The following is a 20,677-nucleotide window of genomic DNA, read 5'->3' on the forward strand; positions in this document are numbered from 1 at the left end:
GTGGCCACTGAACAACAGCAATTGCGCTAATGAAAAAGTATTTCTAGCTTCACCGATGCCACAGACAGTTGTGATTTTGCAAGAACTCTCACACTGCCTTCTCTTTTGCACTTCATTTCCCCTTCTGCCTGCTGTTTTTTGGTTTTTGTGCATGTGGTTTTCTTAGCTGGGAGAATCTCTACCAACATAATTGGCCAGCTCTCAGCAAATCACATAAGCATTCTGCTGCCAGTGGGCCACAGACCCCAGTGACACTATAATGGAATGCCATATAACAAATCTCAGTACCGTGTACTGATCTGCTTTTTTTCTATCAGCTCTAACTAGTCTGGCTTGATAGCCTAAGCTAATCTTTGGAACTGGTTTGATCAGGAGGGACCAAAACCTCTCTGTGACATTATGAAAATGTGCTTATGCTATGGATATGTTATAACTGAGGTGTACTTGATGCAAGATACCATTGGAAAAACTATGATTTACTAAACGCAATTATGCAAGTTGTATGGCTGTATTATTTCTGTCCGTGAAGTTAGGAATGGTGACCAATTGTCTGTATTCCAAATATTTTACTTTGGGTGTCACCCACATTAGCCCTTCAGGTGCAACTAAGACAAAGCCAGACAGGGCTGATGGCCCACTAGTCCAGAGAGTGGACTGTGAAAGAGTTTAGCCTTCCTGTGCATGCCCCAGTCAGCCTCTGAGAAATTGTTGGCACACCCATGTGGAAACAGGGGTTTGAGTCACCTGATAGTGGACACCTCTCCTCCCCTTATGAGATGCCAATATTTTTCCAGTGGAAGACGAAGGATTCCAGCCTTGCACAAGTGCTAGACAAGGCAGGGGAGTGATATCAGAGGCCTACTCTGACTCCCCACCCAAAGATACATTGAAAAACACCTGGAAAGAACTGAACTAGGGTAGACTTGGGCCCAAGCTGGAAGGACTTGCAGCTTGAGAGTAATAATACCTGAGCTTTCAAGAAGAAAGCCAGTAGAGCTGCTTTAAGACTTCCTGTAACCTGCCTGCAACAATCTCAAGTGGAAAATTGTTAGTTGTAACAAACTTCTTTAGTGAATCAAGCTTCGTGTGTTTTATTTGCTTAGTAATCTGCATTGTTCTTTTTGCTGCCTCTTTAACAACTTAAAATACATCTTTTGTGGATAATAAACTTATTTCTTGTCTATAATACAACTGTTTGAACAATTCATCAAGGCGAAGGAAGAGCCTGGGCAGACCTTCCTCCATGTTGAGGGAGAACGTGAATTTCATATAACTTTGGGTCTGCACTCTAAAGGAGGGCACCTGAGGTTTGAAATAAGTCCCTTAGGATGAATCTTCCCAGAGCTGATCTCAGTGTTTGTATTCCTCTGCAGTTGGTTATGGATATGCCAGTGCATGTGGTAGAGGAGGATTAATAGTCTGGCTCAACAAAACAGGTAGAAAGGGTGCCCAGACTGCCAGGCTCAGTGGTATCTCAGCACAAGGTAACACCCCAAGGGGTGGGGGATCCTGTCACACCATTAATATTGAATAAAGAATTTTGCATAGTTGAAAACGACACTCTTGCTTACTCTCGTGTTAACTAGTTTGACATCTATTCAGTACAGGACAGCATAGGTGTATCTGAAAAGGTAAGGCTGGCCTAGGTCATCTTTATGGGATGGTAATACTGTTGGTATAATAAACATGCACCTAGATAATTTCTTATTCCTTTTTATATAATGTTATTCCAATGGGTAAATAAAAATATTTTGCTTTAAGAAGGCTGTTTGTCAATCTTATGTATGACAGGTTACCAAAGAAATGCAGGTACCCAAACTCAGCCAGACCTGAAAGATGGTAGACACCTATGGATAGCCTGATCAATGTTCCAGCCTACCAGTGGGAGAACTGCAAGATTTCATCCTGCAGAGATAGGTGCAATAGGTGTAAGACCTGGGCTGAAGACCAGAAGGGGACAGACACAGCTAGCCTGAAACACAGCACTCTGCTTGCAATCATGCGTCAAATATGAATTTTTAATAGCTCCTGTTGTGTATACATCCATGCTCCACAACAAAGAAGTCAATGGTAATAGAAATCTGAGATTTTTCTTTTAAATTCAGCTTAGAGCAGAGCTTTAAACATTTTTGTATAGTCATATTTGCATGTGTGTGTAAAGCAGTCATGGTACAAGGAGACACCAACAACAGACTGTGCTCTAAAAGGTGAGAAATGTTTGTTATTAGTGGGAGGTTTGATTTTCTATATATTTCACATGGCATGTATTTCCAAGATATTTATAAAGCAACAGTTGAGCCATTGCTACTGCCCTTAAAAAGTATTCCAAGTCTCTAGAGAAAATTAAAACAAGTTCTGTCCTCAAATTTGCATTTTCTACATTCATTGGTGTGTGCCACTTTTAAGCTTAATTAAATGCAGATATATCGCTAGAGCAGGGTGTACATTGATATCTGGGCATATTTGCTATATCTATGTTTGTATTTGCTTTATGGGTAGAAAGAGGCCCAGAACAGATTACAGCTGGGAGGTAGCCATGCTACTATGGGCCTGAAATCCATAATCTTAGCACAGGGGCCATGCAGTAGTGTGCTGGGAAAAGCACATGAACATTGTCATTGAAAAGTATTCGCACCTGAAGTCTGCAAGAAAGCACTACTTGGGCATTTCATGAAGTTTGCAGCAGGCTGCAACATTTCCCAAGGAACCAAACTAGCTGGGATAGAGAAAAACAAGTCTAACTAGCAAGAAATCTAATCCAATGCTAAAGAGATGGCAAGAGCCTCTCTACGTTTTAATTTTTAAATCTGACAGAAGGCTGGTGCTCAATTAATCCACTGAAGAAAACCCCAGAAATAAAGGAGAAAGTTAGACAAAAGCCTTTAGACATTTGGCTGTCGAGAGCTGCTCATTCATCTGTGGTTTAAATGAAAAAGGAACTGGAACTGCTGTACTGCTCCATTTCCGCTACGGAAGCAGAAGATACTGTTGATGTGTGCGCAACTCTGGGGGAAAAAAATCTTCAGCTTCTAAAACTTGGTTTGTTCTGAAGGCATGAAATCCAAGGAGAATTCTGTAATGATGATCCTGTTAAAGAAACTGTGTTTCTCAGCCCCTGGATGAATAGCCAGATTTTATGCTTGATTTAATCCTGGAAGAGACTAGTAATTAGAGCATGATTCTTAATTAAAGGCACTACTTGTTAAGATTCTCTCACCAGGAGACTGTATGTTCAGAGTAGGATTTTCAAAAGCATTCAACACTGGCCTCAACATTGAATGATTGGGAAAAGGCAAATAAATGCAGTGCCCATCTTTAAAAGGGAAGAAGGAGAATCAGAGGAACTACAGATTGGTCAGCTTCAGTTCAGTCCCTGGAAAAAAATTGTGGAAAGGAGTCTCAAGGAATCCATTTTGAACCACGTGGAGGAGAGGAAAGTGAGCAGGACTAGTCAACATGTATTCACCAATGGCAAGTCATGCTGGACCAACTTGATTGCCTTCTATAACAAGGTAGCTGGCTCTGTGGATATGGGGAAGGCTGTGGATGAAAAATGCCTTGACTTTAGCAAAGCTTTCGATGCGGTGTCCCACAGTATCCTTGCCAGCAAGTTTAGGTAGTATGGATTGGATAAATGGACCATAAGGTGGATAGAAAGCTGGAGAGATGGTTGGGCTCAACAGATAGTGACCAATAGTTCTGTGTCTGGTAGCCAGTATCAAGTGAAGTACCCCAAGGGTCAGTTCTGAGGTTGGTTTGTTGAACATCTTTATTAATGACCTAAATGAAAGGATGAATTGCACCTTCAGCAAATATGCATGTGACACTGAGCTAGGGGGAGAGGTTGATATGCTAAAGCATAGGGATAAAGTCTATAAAGACCAAGACAAATTGGAGGATTGGGCCAGAAGACATCTGATGAGATTCAACAGGGCAAATGCAGAGTTCTGCATTTAAAACAGAGGAATCCCAAGCTCTTGTACAGGCTGAGAACCAACTGGCTAAGTGGTTTATGCAGAAAAAACCCAGAGGTTACCGTGGATGAGAGGCTGGATATGACCCAACAGTGTGCCCTTGTAGCCAAGACTAACAGCATACAGGTATGCATTAGTGGGAGCATTGCCAGTAACTCTAGGGAAATGATTGTTCCCCTTTATTCAGCACTGGTGAGGTCATATCTGGAGTATAGTGTCCAATTCTGCACCCACCCACCCCTAACAGGACATGGACACAATGGAGAGAGTCCAATAGAGGGAAAAAGCGATTAGGGCTGGAGCACATGACTTAAGAGAGGCTGAGGGGATGATTTGGGCTTATTCAGTTCTACAGAAGAGTGTGAGGGGTGGATTTGATAATAGCCTTCAACTACCTGGAAAAGGAAGGTGAGGTTCCAAAGAAGAGGGGAGAGGCTGTTCTCAGCTGGCAGTGAAGCCAGTTTTAAACAATTTATCAATTTTTTCAGTAATACATGGTACCCAGAATAACCTCCAGAAATGGGGAAAACGGTGTACATCAAAATATCAAAGAAAAGGGATCTAAGTAATTACAGTAACTGAAGTAATGTTACACTCCTTTCAGTGACAGGAAGAGTCTTCTGCATCATCATCTTAAGCAGAATAAAGGAATTGCTTGAGGGAAAGATAACGAAGGAGCAGGATGGACTGACCCAGAAGATTATGGACCAACAAAATTTTCACCTTAAGAATTCTCAAAGAGATCATCGAATGGCAAAAACCACTCAAATGTCATGGATTTTAAGAAAGCATAAGGCTTGATAAACACAAAGCATACACAATTTAAACAAAAACAATTTTTGTGAATGGCTTAAACCACTGGTTTTAAACAAGAATTTGTTCTCTCACCTCTGTTTAGCTAGTGATGTGGTGGATTCTTCTTCAGCTGAAGTATTTAAAATTCAAGATTAGAGGTCTTTTTAAAAGATATGCTGCAGCTCAAACAAATTATAGGCCTCATGTAGAAACTGAGTGAAGCTTTTTGACCTGTGTGATGCATGAGGTTATAGACTAGATTATCATAATGCGTTCTTCCAAGCTTAAAGATCTATGAATTAATAGAAACGAATGGAACACTGTCAAGCAATAGATCTTATCCCAATGATGAGTACATCCTCATACGTAGCCTCCACATTATTCATTGACCATTGGCTCAGCTAAGTGAAGACAGGATGGCATGGGTCTCGGTAAGGGGAACAAATGCAGTAGTAACTTCACCGGTTGTATCAGGAAATACCACACAGAATGTGAAATCTGATCACTTTATTAAATCTGGCTACTATAGGGGAGAGCCTTCTACCATGTGCTGGGGTCCAGCTGTGAGGCCTCACCAAGCTGCCGAGGGATGTGACTTATGGGGCTGGAACAGATCCACCTCCAGAAACTAACCCCAGCTACACAAAGTTCCAAAGATACTGGAGGAGATGTCAGCTCTGAAGGTAGCACTGCTGCTAAAAGCAGCACGGAGTAAGTGCATGGGGTATGCTGCATGGTATGGTATTGTCACCCTAACTTCTGCACTACTGCTGGTGATGTTACTGCCTTCAGATCTGGGCAGCTGGAGTGTGGTGGCTCCTGGCTGGGCACCCAGGTCTGAAGGCCGTGTTTCCAACAGCAGCAGTCCAGCCATAACTAGCAACTGGCAAATTATAGGAAACCCTGACCGGGGAACCTCCCCATCCTGCCCCTCGCTGGCTCTTGGCCTGGCACTTGGGAGTTAATGAGGCTTTGGACTGGTGGGTGTGGGACGTGGAAGAAGGCCACAGTCCTCCTTAACATGGAGCCCTTGGCAGTGTCCCACATCAACTGCCCATAAGGCTTGCCCTGCCCCCCAAAGAGTGATGGCTCCTCATACGATGTGATCCTCATTTGCATGCTGTTACTGGTGGCAGTATTGCCTTTAGAGCTGAATGCCTGGGCAACAGCTGCCCTCCAGCCACCCAGGTCTGAAGGCACCAGTGCAGAAGTCTGTGTAGTAAAACCCTTACCATCAACAATAGAACTGCAACCCTCCACCTAAACCTCTTTTGGATTGAGACTCCCAGTTACACCGCCATGAAATTTCAAATTTCAATACCTTCATCTGTGCATGATTTTTAAAATCTTTTGACTATGAAAATTGAACAAAATAGACAATTTGAGAAAACTTTACTTATTTTATACTGGGACACAAAGCAGGATCTTATATGCCAACTACCATGATGGAAGCCTTTGCAATTATCACTGCCTGGAGGACTGACATCAAATCCCCTATAACCAGATTAGAAATGGTAGGGGAGGAAGAAGCTGTTTCCTGGCTCTCCGAGGTTTCTGAACTCTGATGCACTCTTGAAAGTGCTGACGGTTTAAACTTCCTCACAACATTTTGGAGTTCCAACAACTACCAAACTCTACCATGAAGCCTCTAGGGGTTCCATTCCAGTCCCAAGCCTGGATAAAAGTCAGATGAGTGATGATGCACTGATCATAACACATTATGAATGAAATCTGATGCCCATATGACTAACTGATAAACGATGCCGGCTTGGACATCACCTTAATAAACAAGATCCATGATACCAATCGAGTGATTAGGGTTGGGACCATAAGGTGGCTAGTGAAAGAAAATTACAGCTAACGCACATAGTATCAATCAAAATATGAAACATCTGAGCACTGTGAGCAACTGGAAAGTTACAGCTGCTTCAAAAGGAGATGGAGAGATCCAACGTGATATACTTGGACTGGTGGAGATGCATTGGACGGCATCAGGAAAGATGTGCAGTTGCGACAGCTAGTTGGGCGTATTGGCAAAATGAATGACAAGCGAAAAGTGAAGACCCTGTTATTTGGCATGATGGATGGTACAAATAGGAGAGGCAGACCCCACAGAGAATGGGTAGATGATATAGTAGATTGGTGCAGTTAGTCTACAGAAACTAAGCCACTCCACAGTGGACAGGGAGAGATGGAAGGTAATAGCAAGGGAAGCATCCTACACCAATGGGTGCCAAGCCCATGGTTGTTGCTGCTGCTAACTACTATGCTAACCAACATTGCCACCTTGTTTTTATGTACTCTTCCATCTGTCTGAACCCATCTGTTGTTTTGTCTTATACCTGGATTGTAAGCTCTCTGAGAAAGGAGCCTTATCTGTATGTGTACACATTGCACAATGGGGACCTAGTTTATGACTAAGGCTTCTAGGTGCTAAATTAGTATAAACAAACTCCATCTCAAATTGGGGGTTGGAATAAGTAGTACAAAGCACGTATCAGACATTTGGCTGCTTTTTGTGCCTGCTTTGATTCGTTTTCTAAAAAAAACTTCTATCAGATTCTCAGGAGCCCGCTTCTGTGAACAAGAAATGGTAAGGAATGGGGAGGTGCTAAAGAAGATAGGACCAAAAGTTCTCAGCAATAAAAAGTTTTTATCTAACTGTGTCAGTGATTTAGCTTCTCATTTAAGATACTAGACACTGCCTGAAATATCCACATTACTGGATAAGGCAGCAAAAATCTTGTCAATGTGTTGTTTTCCAAAGGATGACAATGTTTGATGTGAAAATGCTGCACGTTAGTCATTATATACTATTTTTGCTGTGTCCATTCATCTGCCTTTCCAGGCAAGGTTCTACCACTTCATCCCCTCCCCCACCACCCACATTGTGCCGACCCCAGACCCTCCCCTGGCAAGCATAGACCCTGGCCAGCATAGGGCCAATGGAGCTCCCCCACACACCATGTCAGCCCCAACCCCTTCCTATGGTCAGCATGTGGCCTGCCCCAGCTTCCCTCAATGGAGCACTCCCACACCATGCCAGCCACAGCCCCTCCTCCAGCCAGTTCTGGGCCTGGCTCAGCCCCCCCCGAACAGACACTACCCCTCCCCCAAACATACGCATTATGCCAGCCTCAGCCCCTTCCCTGCCAGCATGGAGCCCAGCCCAGCCCCCCATGGAGCTCCTCCCCCGAGCCAGCGCAGGGCCCATACAACAAGTTTAAGTCTAGAACTTTCTTCCAGCCCAACTTCCATTTGCAAGCAAAGCTACAACAGGGCCTTTTAGTCCGAATGACTTTTCCTATATGAAGAGCTAAATATATGCATGTTTTCTCAGGCCAACAATTTACCCCCACATTAGGGCCCAACCACAGTTCTTCTAAATCAGGAAGCACAAATGATCACGATTTCAACAGTAGTTTATTATCCAGTCACTGCAGATGGAATTACAGATGTTTGTTTTCAGTTAAACTTTTAAGTATTAAATTCTGACAACTGTGAAGCATGTACGAGTGCAAAAACATTAACAATAGTGTAATACCTGAACCGTTCTTATCTTTAAATGTCAGGTTGTACACTATCACACAGTAACAATTACATGATCTTGCAAATAATTTGGGGCATGTGCTAGTGAGCTTATTTTTAGCTTTCTTCAAGATTTTGAGAGGCTGATAATAGGTTAAAATCTATTATTGGTTACTGAAATTTTCCTGACAGCCTCACAAAATGAACAAAGTCTAGTATTTTACAGTGAATATTTGCTTTCATCAATGGACATAATGTTAATGGGTGAAAACATAACAGATTACACTCATATGCATCTTATTCTGTGAAATTCCTATTTCAACTGCAATATGCTACAGATCCTGTAAACTTGAGTATCAGCCAAATCTGACATCACATTCCTGTACTCCAAAATTCAGTTCACAGTTTGCCTGTGAGTTTTTATTCTTTAGAGGTTTTTTTGTTTGGATGGTTTTTGTTTTTTGATGGTATGGGGGTGGGAATTTTTTGTTTTGGTTTAGGCTCTTTTCCCCCCAAGTTACTAGTTTCTGAATTTGCTTATTTTCACTTATGTTGGTTTTAGGTGATGTGAATGAAGTTCTGAAACTTGATGTCTATTTCAGTAATAGTAACCTTGATATTCATTAGACTTTCAAAACCAAAATTGAAGTAACTATAAAAATTAACAAAGATCAAGTACTACTAAAAACCTCTAACTTAATAAAGCCCTTATTTGCAATAAAATAAATAGCTGCAAAATAAAAGTTCCCATTTAATGTTTTAATATGTTCTATTCTTCCTGGACCTTGCAAGAAGTAACAATTGATTAAGCAACTACATTTTAAATACACATTTACTATCAATTTGTTCTGATGAGTTCTCCCACTCATGTCTAGTTTATTTCCAGAGCAAAATAATATACCAAAAACATTTTCAAATATTAATGTGCGTGTTTTAAATCCTTCATTGTCATTGGCAGCCCATCAATATGACTATGAAATTTTACAACGGCTACTGAAAAAAAGCCAAAATTTTCTTTTCTTTTTTTGAATATACCAATCTTCATTGGTCAGCAGCTGCAAATAATTTCCAAAATAGTTTCCAATTTGGAATTGGATATAGCATGGCATATTTGCAATTTAAAATGGATTTTCACCAGTACTGCCTAATCTGCTTTTATTTTCCAAGTTAAGGTGTTTTTCCTTTTAGATTCAGAAGGAAGTATTGTACAGGGAACCAATGCAAATTATGCAAAAGTATATGATTAAATACATCAAAAATTCTAAACAGGATCAGCTTTTTAAGCTACAAATGCAGTAACTAAGATTTTGTCAGCTGTTTCTGAGTACAGAACTGATGCAAATCATTCAAGGAGCCTTCCTGACAGCAATGTAAGGCCATAAGCCTGATCAATTTTCTTCCAATTCCTTCATAAGTCACTTCTAAAATATTTCAGTGAAGTTCACAACACCATTAAAAGAACTGAATAGAATGTATGGACCTTAACATGTTGACATTTCCCTGTATATTAATTCTTCTGCTTTATGGTTTTACTCTGGAATCTTGTGTTTCCTCATAATTATAATACAAAGGGGAATGCCTTAATCCACTTTTACAAATGTAGTGTTGGTTCCAGATATAGAAAACCTTAAAACAGAAAAAGACAGCTGTGAAATTGGCCTGAGTCCTAAATGTTATCTTATAGAGAACAATCGCTCAGTTCCCAAAAAGAATATATTTGTATCTTAAAAGGTTAGTTACTCCACAGGCACAGTGATACATGTTTGCACACCACAGCAGGGTCAAGTCCTTAAAGTTACATTTTCAGCACAGTATGCATGGACATGGAGAGAAAACACCCAGGGCAGGCCCACCAATGCGGGGGTGGGGTGAGGCAAAGGGGGCAATTGCCCCACATCCTGTTTTTTCAAAGGGGCCCAGACCTCTGGCCACTGGCATTGCTACTGTGGCAGCAACAGTGGCTCCTGGCAGCGCTGCTCCACTTGGTTTTAGAGGAGGGGGCGGTGGAGAGGGAGAGAAGCAGCAACATGATTTGAGTGGTGCTAACGGTTGACTGCCCTTGGTCCGGCCCCTTCCAGGTTCTTGGAGCTGGCCCCCCTCTCCCATTTTGACCCACGTCCCATGGTGGTTATCAGCCCTGCTGAGCTCTCAGTATCTCTGTTCTCCCATATGTTGTCTACTAACACTTTAAAATATTTCTATTAAAAAGCCTGCCTGTCTCTTTCATAGTTAGAAAACAAATACTGAGATAAAACCACTTTCAGCACAACAGGTGATTTTACTTATAGCATGCATGGCTTGTTCTCACGAACATTAGCCACAAACAGCCCTTAAATATTTACAAGTTCAAAAATAAAATCTTTACATAGGTAACGCAGAATGCTTATATTTGTTTACAAAGGGTATAGAACTGTCCCTGGGACATGAAACCAGGAAATGAGTAACCAATATACAAAAGCAACAGTTAAAATGTAACATCAAAAAAGGAAAAAATGACAACTCTTAAAATCTGGACAATTAACACTGTTGTGGTGAAAAGAAAGTATATTTAGAGATGTGATTTTTTAAAATACATCTTTCTAGCTTTCAGGAAAAAGCTATACCTAAAAACCAGGAGACGTCCAAGTAAACCTAAAACAAAGCAAAAGTTAATTTTAGATTGCCAATTTACCTTTAAAATATTTTTTAAAATGTTATTTGCAAATTAAGTAATAAGGCAAATGTAATGAAAGCCTTAAAAGCCTTACACATGCCTGCATAAAAAAACACTATCTAAAAACTAAAAGTAAGTTTAGGAAGCAAAAAGGGCAGTTATACTGTAAACATGAAAAAGTAATAGACTGGATACATTTTTAAACACACTGTAATACATATAGTCTTATTTAAGGGCTTGGTCAGAAAAATTTCATCTTGCTTCCATACTTAAGGCAGACATAAAAGTCAGTACTTTAGAGCCTCTTTGGCTTTGTGGAAAATTATTTGACAAATTAGGTCTTATGTTAATAATATTTCCAGTTGTATTTAAATTGCATATAACCACCTCAAATGTAATATTCTAATATATTTTAGTAATGAATATACACTTAAAGAAAATAGCATATTTCTAAAAGTTGACAGTATCTGGAATTGAGAAAATTCTCTAGCACAGCTGTATTTCAATAATTAAGTTCTTCCACTACCCCTTAAAAGTTCCTCCAGTTCTTTCAAGCTTATTCCCATTCGGAAAAGACTGCTAACCACCATCATTTTAAAGCACGTAGATAGTTTTATTTTGGTACTAGCTGATGTTCCAGCTTTAAGCCCCCGTTTTTCATGTTCAACTCCATTAACAAAGGAATAGAATATCTGTGTAGGTCAAACATGTTCAAGTTACATCCACTGCCAAGTGTTTTACAGATCTGGAAGAATCATTTTTGAAAATATAATCACAAAACAAAATTAGACTTTAAAGCAAATATTCCTATTAACTTTTTAAATAGTTCCTCTTTGTTTAAATGTTTGCATTTCTGCCTCCTTCCCCTGCCCCATACTGCTTTCTGTACTGCATGACATTGTTACGCTACCCACATGATCCAAGCCCCTTATAAACATGAAAGAAAGGTTTTAATATTCCATTTTCATGTAAACTTGAGTAAGCAGCAATGGTCTAGGGACAGGGTTGTAAAAGTGCTATATAAATTGACATTCAGATAAACATTTTTCCTGTAGAATAAACTACACTGTGCATGGAAAATGACATTTTAAGACTACCAAATGCAATGTACAAAATATAAAAATATATGGAGAACAAGCTACAGTGCAATTTTTCCTAGTCTTGTGTAAGCCATCACCTCATGTGATTTTGTATCTACTACACAATGAGCTCTCTCAGCAACAGAGATTTCTTTTGCATTCCTGGTATGACAGTGCAGTCCAACTATAAACTCAGCATTAAGAAAAATCCCATCCTTTGGATTTCAAATTCCTCTAAACCATGAGTGCAAATTTTTTACTTGACCATTAGTTCTTGTGTACCTGCCCTGTTGTACTATTATTTAAACATTTCTCGTCAGGGTATTTAAATTAAAGGAAACTATTCTACAAATAATATTTCTAACTGTGGTAGGGCCAATTTAATATTACATGAGCTACAAATTATCTGCTGAGGGCTTTAAGGAGAAGGCCTCTTTTTTGTGATCCCTTGTTACTTGTTCAGAGGGCTTTAAGAGGTTATCCTCTTTATGTATGTTCCCTAGTTGTTCAGACTAAGCACTTATCCAAAACCACACCAGTACAAAATCCCCTCTCTCAACAGCTTGGAAATGGGATTCAACATCTACTGAACATTAAGCACAAAGCTCTAAGAGAGGAATAGACAGAAAATCATAAATACACAAATAAGTACTGATACAAGCTAATCAAGATTTTTTGAAAGCTTAAACTTTCAATTATTAAAACAGTTAGTGGTTTAACACACTGAACTCATGAAATACATTCGTTACCAACAGTGCATTCTAAATGGTTATCTGAAAAGTTCAGTTTTCACAACTTCAGATGTTGGCGTACCATATGAAGAACTACTGACTGATCTAATAAGAGATTGGAAGTCAGTCAGTGCTCTAACTCAGTTTTGTTAATATATCTATTAAAAACAAAGTTTGGAGTTCATAGCTCCAAATCATAAAGTTCTGATTCCAAATTATCTTCTACAAAACCGTTAAGTTAAAGTGAACTGCTAACTAGAAAAGAAAGCTTTGTATCAAGAAAGGTTCTTCCTGAACACATAATATGGATACACAAGTTATGTCTTGTCAGAATACTGGAATACACCAACACCAACTCCTGATGTACCGCTTAGGCAATACATGAACCTAAACATTATATGGACAAAATTAAATTCAATGCAGATTCATGTAAATTAGATATTCCAAGGATTGTAGCTTCTTTATCAGCGAAAAAGAAGGCAAATATAAAGCTGAAAAGTGCATTACTGTTAAAAGCCATTGAAAACAACCTACTAATGCACAGTTTATGCATTTATAATGCTGTTATCTTTGCTTCTAACATTTAGTTTAATCTGTTACAGAATTGTTAGAATTTGCTTTGACCTTTATGTATTTTGTCTAGGTATGGGTAACACTTGTACGATATTTTAAGTATTTATGTAATTTGTGCATAAATATTTTTCTAAAGTCAGATAAGAAAATCTTTTAGGCACACCTCTAAAAATAGTGGCCCCTTTAAAATCAGTTTGGAATAGCAAAACAAATGAGGCCTATTAAGGTTGTGTACTGTTATTGTTTCTAATTTATTACTTACTATTGGACATACCTGTCCAGCATATAAATGATTACAACAAGTTGCAGAAAAATATATCCTTTACCTGTAATTGACAATGTACATAAAAATACCTACAAAAGGGAATTATTGACCGTTCATAACCTATTGAGCTTTGTGTTTCACTGTTCAACTCATTCCATTCACATAATTCTAAATATAGGCTAAATTGTGAGCCATATAGTTAAAATTAACCATTCTAATATGTGGACACCCATATTTAAAATATCTGCCTAATTATGTATGACTTAAAATAAAATTAGCTGTCAGGTTTTTACATCACAGTATATGGCATTTCTTAATTTAGCAACAGAAAGGCACAATTATTAAGCCAGAAATACAGTACCTGAATCTAACAGTTTTTTTATACCCCAAACCAATGCCAACCTAGACATTTTATTTTGTGGAAGGGACTGAAGGAAGTAACTTCAGTTTTTACAATTGATTTCACTAAAAGTTTGATCCATTGAAAAGGCCATCTATATTAATCATCTGAGATTGGGGAAGAATTGTGGAAAACATAAGCTGTTCCATTGTAACTGTTGTTCAATAATTAAGATATTATGAAATGACTTAAACTGAACACAAATGGAACCTTCTGATCAATTGCCAGACACATCTTTGTCAATATGTCAAAGTATGCAGGTATAGCAGGATGCGTTTCACTAAGTGTGCACACATGTATTGCATGTGTGTACACACACAAGGAGCCCATTACAGCAATAAGAACACACATGGCATTTTTAGAGTACAGCACTTCTCAGGACAGTAATTCTTGGCTTATGGCCAAACCCCATACCCAAGATATGCAATACCTGCTAAATGCATTGCCTGTTATATATTGCTGTTAAAGTCCCTGCTAAAGCAAAGCTCACAAGCCTGCCAAAACCAAACCAGTGCACCTTTTCTTATATTAGGCAACTACTTCCCTTCTTCCCCCATCAAGTGGATAAAGTCTACATCAAGAAAGACCAATAAAAAGAAACAGGAAAGGAACCAAAACCATGAGAGAAAACCCAACCATTCCATATGTAATATAGCGATAGGGAAGTTCAACCTCCATGCGCTGCCTTGCTTGTTGTACATTATCACATGATATACGGAACATTTTACAGGCCAGTGGGATGGTGATTTTCTTCATCACTATTCTTGTTAATAATAGTATTACTACGCCAATCAATAACCGCAATATGGCTTTTCCAAATAAAGTCACAGTGATGGAGGAAGGAATTAAAGGCAATGTATCTGGGGAAGGATCTTGCATTAGACCCAACATGTTATTAAAATGAGATCCACAAGCGACTCCAGCACCACAACCCAGAATCTGAGCTGTGTCTCCTCGTGATGTGCTCCAGGTGTCAAGAGTGAAAGAGAAAACCCCCAAGGCTAAATGAAGACTGATGATAATTAGTGGTGCATGCTTGTAAGTTAAATTGAAGTTATCAATCAGGTCCACAGCTGGATGGAAGACAACCAAGATGAGAATAGCGTACAGAAATCCAGCAACAACATCCTGTTGAGAAGAGATAAGAGAGACAATAATTTAGTAAGATACACTCCGTTTTTACCAGGATTTCTTTCATATCCAACTTTGAAATAACTATTTAATATTACACTTTACATTACCATGGAGAATAGTTTAGATGCTTTGTAGGTAGAGAAGATTCCACGTGCTTGAAATCTTTTTCTTACATTTAACTTTTCACATTGTAATCCATTCCAATTGTAGGGGGAAGGAATTGTACTTGTTACTTTTCTAATGCAACATATAAAGGGCCTAAAATTCAGCAGAGATGGTTTTAAGGGACTGGTTTTCAGTGACGTGGTCCTAACTCTCATGTAAAGCTGCTACATTCTGGTATCTGCACTCCTCAGAGTGAGACGTAGGTAACCCTGCTGTGAAAGACCCAGCTAGGAATGGGAAAAACAACAAAAATACACACTGAGATTGCAGCTGCAAAGTACAGATATCTCTGCACTTTACAGTATATAGAGACACACAGCTGTAATATATTAAGAAGAATCCATTCAAATGATTCTGCTGCGTCCCAGACATCTCGTTACAATTATAATGTGCGTGCTTCTTTAAAACAAAAAATACTTCCATAAAATAGTTTTGGGTTTTTTTTTTGTTTTGTTTTTGTTTTTAAAAGAGACTGCCTTACTTTGGTAATCTTGTTACATCATAACTAACATATTAACTTGCCAGATGTGTTTCATAGTTGATTTACCAGTTGTGAATTACCAAAATTGTGCATTTGAAAAAGAGTTACTTCATTCAACTGTCTTTTTTGGTCCAATAAAGCCATCATCATCATGCTGCATTACTGTTAACACAAGGATAGAAGCAGCCTAGCATTAGTCTCTAATCTATACAAAGACATGTCATTAAAAGAGGATTATAACTTCATTGTAAAAAGAAAAGCAGGAGATGAGCTGGAAGGGAGAAGCCCTTTGACCATTCAGATATCTTCCAGAATATCAAGGCAACACAAACCTACTGATCAATAACATTCTCTTCCCAACACTGCTGTAGCATGGAAGTTTTCCTCCCTTAAATAAGATTCAACTTGATGCTTTTGCAACTGTCAAGCTGAGCGAAAGCTGAATGAGCACCAAAGGCTTTCCTCATGTCTTAACAGAGGACTTCAACCTTCCTCTGGAAGAATCCTAAGAGAGGGAGAGGTCAATGTTGTCCCTTTGCCTATAACTTCCTGAACTGAAACTGCACACAAGAGTGCAGATCAATTTTAATTGTGTAACCAACCAATATAGGTTAATAAGATTGATACAGAATTTTTAACCTTTATACTGGTGCTTTCAACCAGTCTGTGAAAAAATGCTTTATACAGTTATTTTCAGTATGTATGGTGAAAGATATTTCTAGTTACAAATCCAATCAGCATATGAGCTTACCTCTCTACAAGGGCTCATATTTACTTAGATTTTGTTACTTGAAAAAATTATGTCAAAAGAAACTAGGTTTCCAGACAGCTGCCTTTTCTGCCCACTTATAAACTTAATAGGTAAAATCTTTGTAGAATCTAGTTTTTCTATTTTCTAATAAAGTACATAAAAATTTCATTTAAATTTAACAATAGAACACTGGATCCACATATATAACAAGACATGCTCAAAAAAGCCCCTCACATTACCACAGTGCACAAGACGCATTACTATAATTTAAAAATCTGAGTATTACAGAGGCATGTGAAAGCAGCTTTATGGTGTTACCATTGTGTAAAGTAACAGATTTAATGTGTGGTGTTTCTCTTACCAATATCGAGTGCATTCCCATGTAAATTCGACTAAAACAAACCAGAGAACACCAACAGATTGCAAGAATCAGACCATATGCAAGGGGATACTGGGGAAAAAAAACAAAAAATGTATTAGAATCTTATGCCATTAGTCTATAATCACATCTCTCTGATTTATGAAAACATTAGTTGCTTCCATGATGTATTAAAATCTCCATAAAAAGGAGTTCCAGTATGCTGCTGCCACAAAATCATTACATTCTATCTTTGCTATCATAAAAAAGCCTCACTTGTTTCCCACAACCTTTCCTTCACTTCCTCTCCCCAAGCATATTGCATGCATTTATTCTTCCTCTCCTTTAACACAACTCACACCAATTGCCTCCTAACATCTCTCATTTTGGTGATAATTCCCCCTTATCTTCCAAATCTCAGGCATTCTACTAGTTCTACTACTGATTGCAATGGCCTATGAATGCCCTCCACTCTTCTTTTAAAGACATCTTCAGAGCCTACTTTTACTTTCCACTGAGTTAGGTCTGAGTACAAGCAAAGCACTTAAGCATCTTATATTCAGATTCAGCATATTAACACGTGGTTTGAACCAGGACGTGAGCTTTCTAAGTCACCACAGGTGCTCGTCTGCATACTGGCTTAATCTAATTCTTGACCTTCCTCCCCCACCCCTCCACTCTGATTTGCTCACCTTGATCATTTTTTTTCTGATTTGTCCTCCTTGATTACTGTTTTTGGTTCTCTGTGCCTTAAATATTGAGTCTCTTCTGGTATGGCTATGGTCTGAAGAAGTGGGTCTGTCCCATGAAAGCTCACCTAATAAATTATTTTGCTAGTCTTTAAAGTGCTACTTGACTGCTTTTTGTTTTGATAGTGTATAGACCAGCACGGCTCCTTCTCTTACTTAAGCATGTGTGTAACTTCCAAAAAACCAATAGGACTAAATCACTTGCTTAACTTTAAACAACTAAGTAACAGAGAGGTAGACCTGTCTGTACTCCAGCAAAACAAAGCAGCAGAACTGTAGCACTTTACAGACTAACAAAATTATTTATTCGATGGATCTGATAAAGTGGGTCTGTCCCACAAAAGCTCATCACCAAATAAATAATTTTGTCAGTCTGTAAAGTCCTACATTTCTGCTGCTTTGTTTTGTTTAAAAACTAAGTAGCTAAAGAGTTCAGCTCATACTTAAGTACTTTGCTGCATCAGAGCTTTAGACTGGGGTGGGGAACCTACAACCCGAGGGCTGGACGCAGCCCATGAGGCTCAGAGCTCAGCTCTGCCCTGCCCTGCAGTGAGCAACCTGGGCTGGTGCTCTGCCCCGCAGCCCCTCTGTGAGGCTGGAGTGATAGCACTGGCTCCCCACTTCTGGGGGGAGAAAGGAGGGAAAGAAGCCCCAAGCCTCATGGGCTGGAGCCAGATGAGACAGAGCTTGACTGGAGCCACATGTGCTGCCTGACTGGGGGGAAGAAGCACTGTGTGTGCTGGTGCTCCCCATTCTGCCTGGCTGCAGGAAGAGCAGAACAGAAAAGCACTGCCTGGAGGCTGTTTGCCTGCTGCTCCGACTGGCTAATCCCAGTCAACAGGAGTAGTGGGATATGGGATGGAAGGGAGAGAGACTGAGCCAAGTAAGCAACCCCAATCATCCTCAGGCATCCCCCCGTCCTGCCCAGACCCTACAGGCCCAGTCCATTCCACCCTAGCACTGCCACCCCAGCAGTCCACCTACACCCTCCCTACTGCCCAGACCCCCACCCTCAGACTGCTCCAGCCCCTACCACTTGTAAAGACCACCCACCCTAAACCTGGACCTTCAGCCTACTCTGCACCCACCCTCCGACCCAGACTCACTACCCCTCAGATCCTTCCTGCATTCTTGCCCACACCCACTCCCCCCACCAGCACCATGCTCCTGAACCCTCCCTCCTACCCAAATCCCACATTCCCATGTGGTTCTTGCCTCTACCAGCTGCCCAGACCACCCACCTCCACCCTGGACCCCCAGCCTGCTCCTCCACCCTCTGTCCAAGCCAAATGCCTCACCCTAAAGCACCTGTTCCCATCACTCAGCCAAACCAGTCAAAACAACCCCAAAAGCTTGTATGTTCACCATACAGGCACTGCTAGGCAGGACTATGTCTACCTATTAAGCATCACACAAAGTTAACACGTGTACACAATTATGTATATGTATGATGTATATGTATACAATTATAATACCATAACACAGTAAGGATGTAGATTTGAGAGTAGAGACAGTTTAAATTATTTGGATACTATTCACACAAAATTACCACCACACTAAACCAAGTCTGTTTTGGAAATATGCATCATACCAATATTCAAGTCTAATTACTTTTTGCTTTTGGTCTCTCTCAGTCATGCTGGGCAGTTTGCTATTTTTATCCTCTACCTATCCACTTATTCTTTTATCTGTTGAACCAGTGGCAGGCAACCTGCAGCTCATCAGGCTTCCATGTGTGGCCTGCAAGACATTTTGTTTACTGTTGCCAGTGTGTAGACTTGAGAGATTCTGCTGGCTTCCATCCACACGGTTTTTTTCCTACTGGGATTACTAAATATTATAAATACCATAATATAAAATGTTCAAAGTATTCTTACCCTGATAACATCACAATACCCTCCATTAACTTCTGTTTCCTCCCCTGTACTAATACTACCTAGATTTTTACAAATAATCCTTGCTAGAATTTTTCATCTGATTATACAATACTTTCTGTTTTTGGGAAGTAACATACAATACATGATGCTGCTCCCATGTATTGATATAGGAGTTTCACTAACACTTCAAAAGAAACCACTTTATTATGGCTATTTGAATATTTTCACATTTCAAGGATTTCAAGTTTGTAGATCCAAAGAAATGTCAGATTGTGACCCACAATATTGAATTTACCCATCTGTAAAGTGGGAAAAATAAGTTCCTTTCTGAAGATTTTACAGACTTCATTAAACAATTAATTATCTGCTTATTATTCAAAAAAAATGAATAGTGCAGGAAAACAAAACAAAAGTTAAATTTATTCAAACCAGCACTTAGAATCAGTTATTCCCAGAACACTTGAAATGTTTTATAGGCATCTACTCCGTGAGTCAATCTACTATAGCAAGACTACAAGAGGCAACCCAGAAATACTAATAAAAACGTAATGTGGTTCCCAGAAGTCAGCAGTGTTTCTCGCTCTGTTCGATGATTATAAGCTTTCTGCCGTGTGTGCTCCTCCTGTGTGTTGCGTTAGCTTTGCATAACTAGTCAACACAGCAGACACGGAAAAAAGCCCAAGAGACCACAAAATCAGATGAGGATCAAAAGCACCAGGTCAGGTGTGTGGCCAATGAAGTACAGTAATTATCAGCAGAACATCCTGAACCACTGTGCAAGTATAGCCCCTGACAATGGACCAGCTCAGTCACTGGGAGGTCCCACTACTCCCTCAGCAGGGCCAAGACAGCTCCTCCAAGACATCTTTATACACAGGTACAAACAAGTTATACATCACTCTAACATATCCACCCTCTGATGTTATTTAGATACCACCCATCACCTTGCACCTGGTGGTCTGATCAAAAGATGTCTATCCATCATGCTGTCATTTTAGACCCTGTCTTGAACCAGGATCAGTACGTCCCTGTCATCTGTGGAGAATGTGTGGGTACCAAGGTGCTTCTTAATGAGGTGTTATCATTCCTCTGGAATGTGCTTTCAACCTGTTCTTACTACAAAAATTAGCTTTTTACATTATCAGCCATGCTTGTGCCAAATTC

General features: G+C 39.7%; 1 protein-coding gene across 3 annotated transcripts in view; it reads right to left on the minus strand.

Moving 5' to 3' along the window:
* LOC142014190 (WD repeat-containing protein 89-like) overlaps nt 1-20,677 on the minus strand; it is a 111,810-nt gene that overhangs the window by 64,731 nt on the left and 26,402 nt on the right. The window contains exons 2-3 of one of the 3 annotated variants that reach the window (XM_074996331.1): nt 16,891-16,980; nt 8,180-15,126 (exon numbers count right to left, since the gene is read on the minus strand). The exons of 1 other annotated variant lie outside the window; for it this stretch is intronic. In XM_074996331.1, the coding sequence (XP_074852432.1) occupies nt 14,575-15,126; nt 16,891-16,980 (642 nt within the window). In that variant the 3' untranslated portion in view covers nt 8,180-14,574. Of the gene's footprint in view, nt 1-8,179; nt 15,127-16,890; nt 16,981-20,677 lie in introns of those variants that run through there. One more of the 3 variants, XM_074996333.1, reaches the window with a different exon arrangement.

The sequence above is a fragment of the Carettochelys insculpta genome, chromosome 6 (genome assembly GCF_033958435.1).
Source record: "Carettochelys insculpta isolate YL-2023 chromosome 6, ASM3395843v1, whole genome shotgun sequence".
Taxonomy (NCBI): Eukaryota; Metazoa; Chordata; order Testudines; family Carettochelyidae; genus Carettochelys; species Carettochelys insculpta.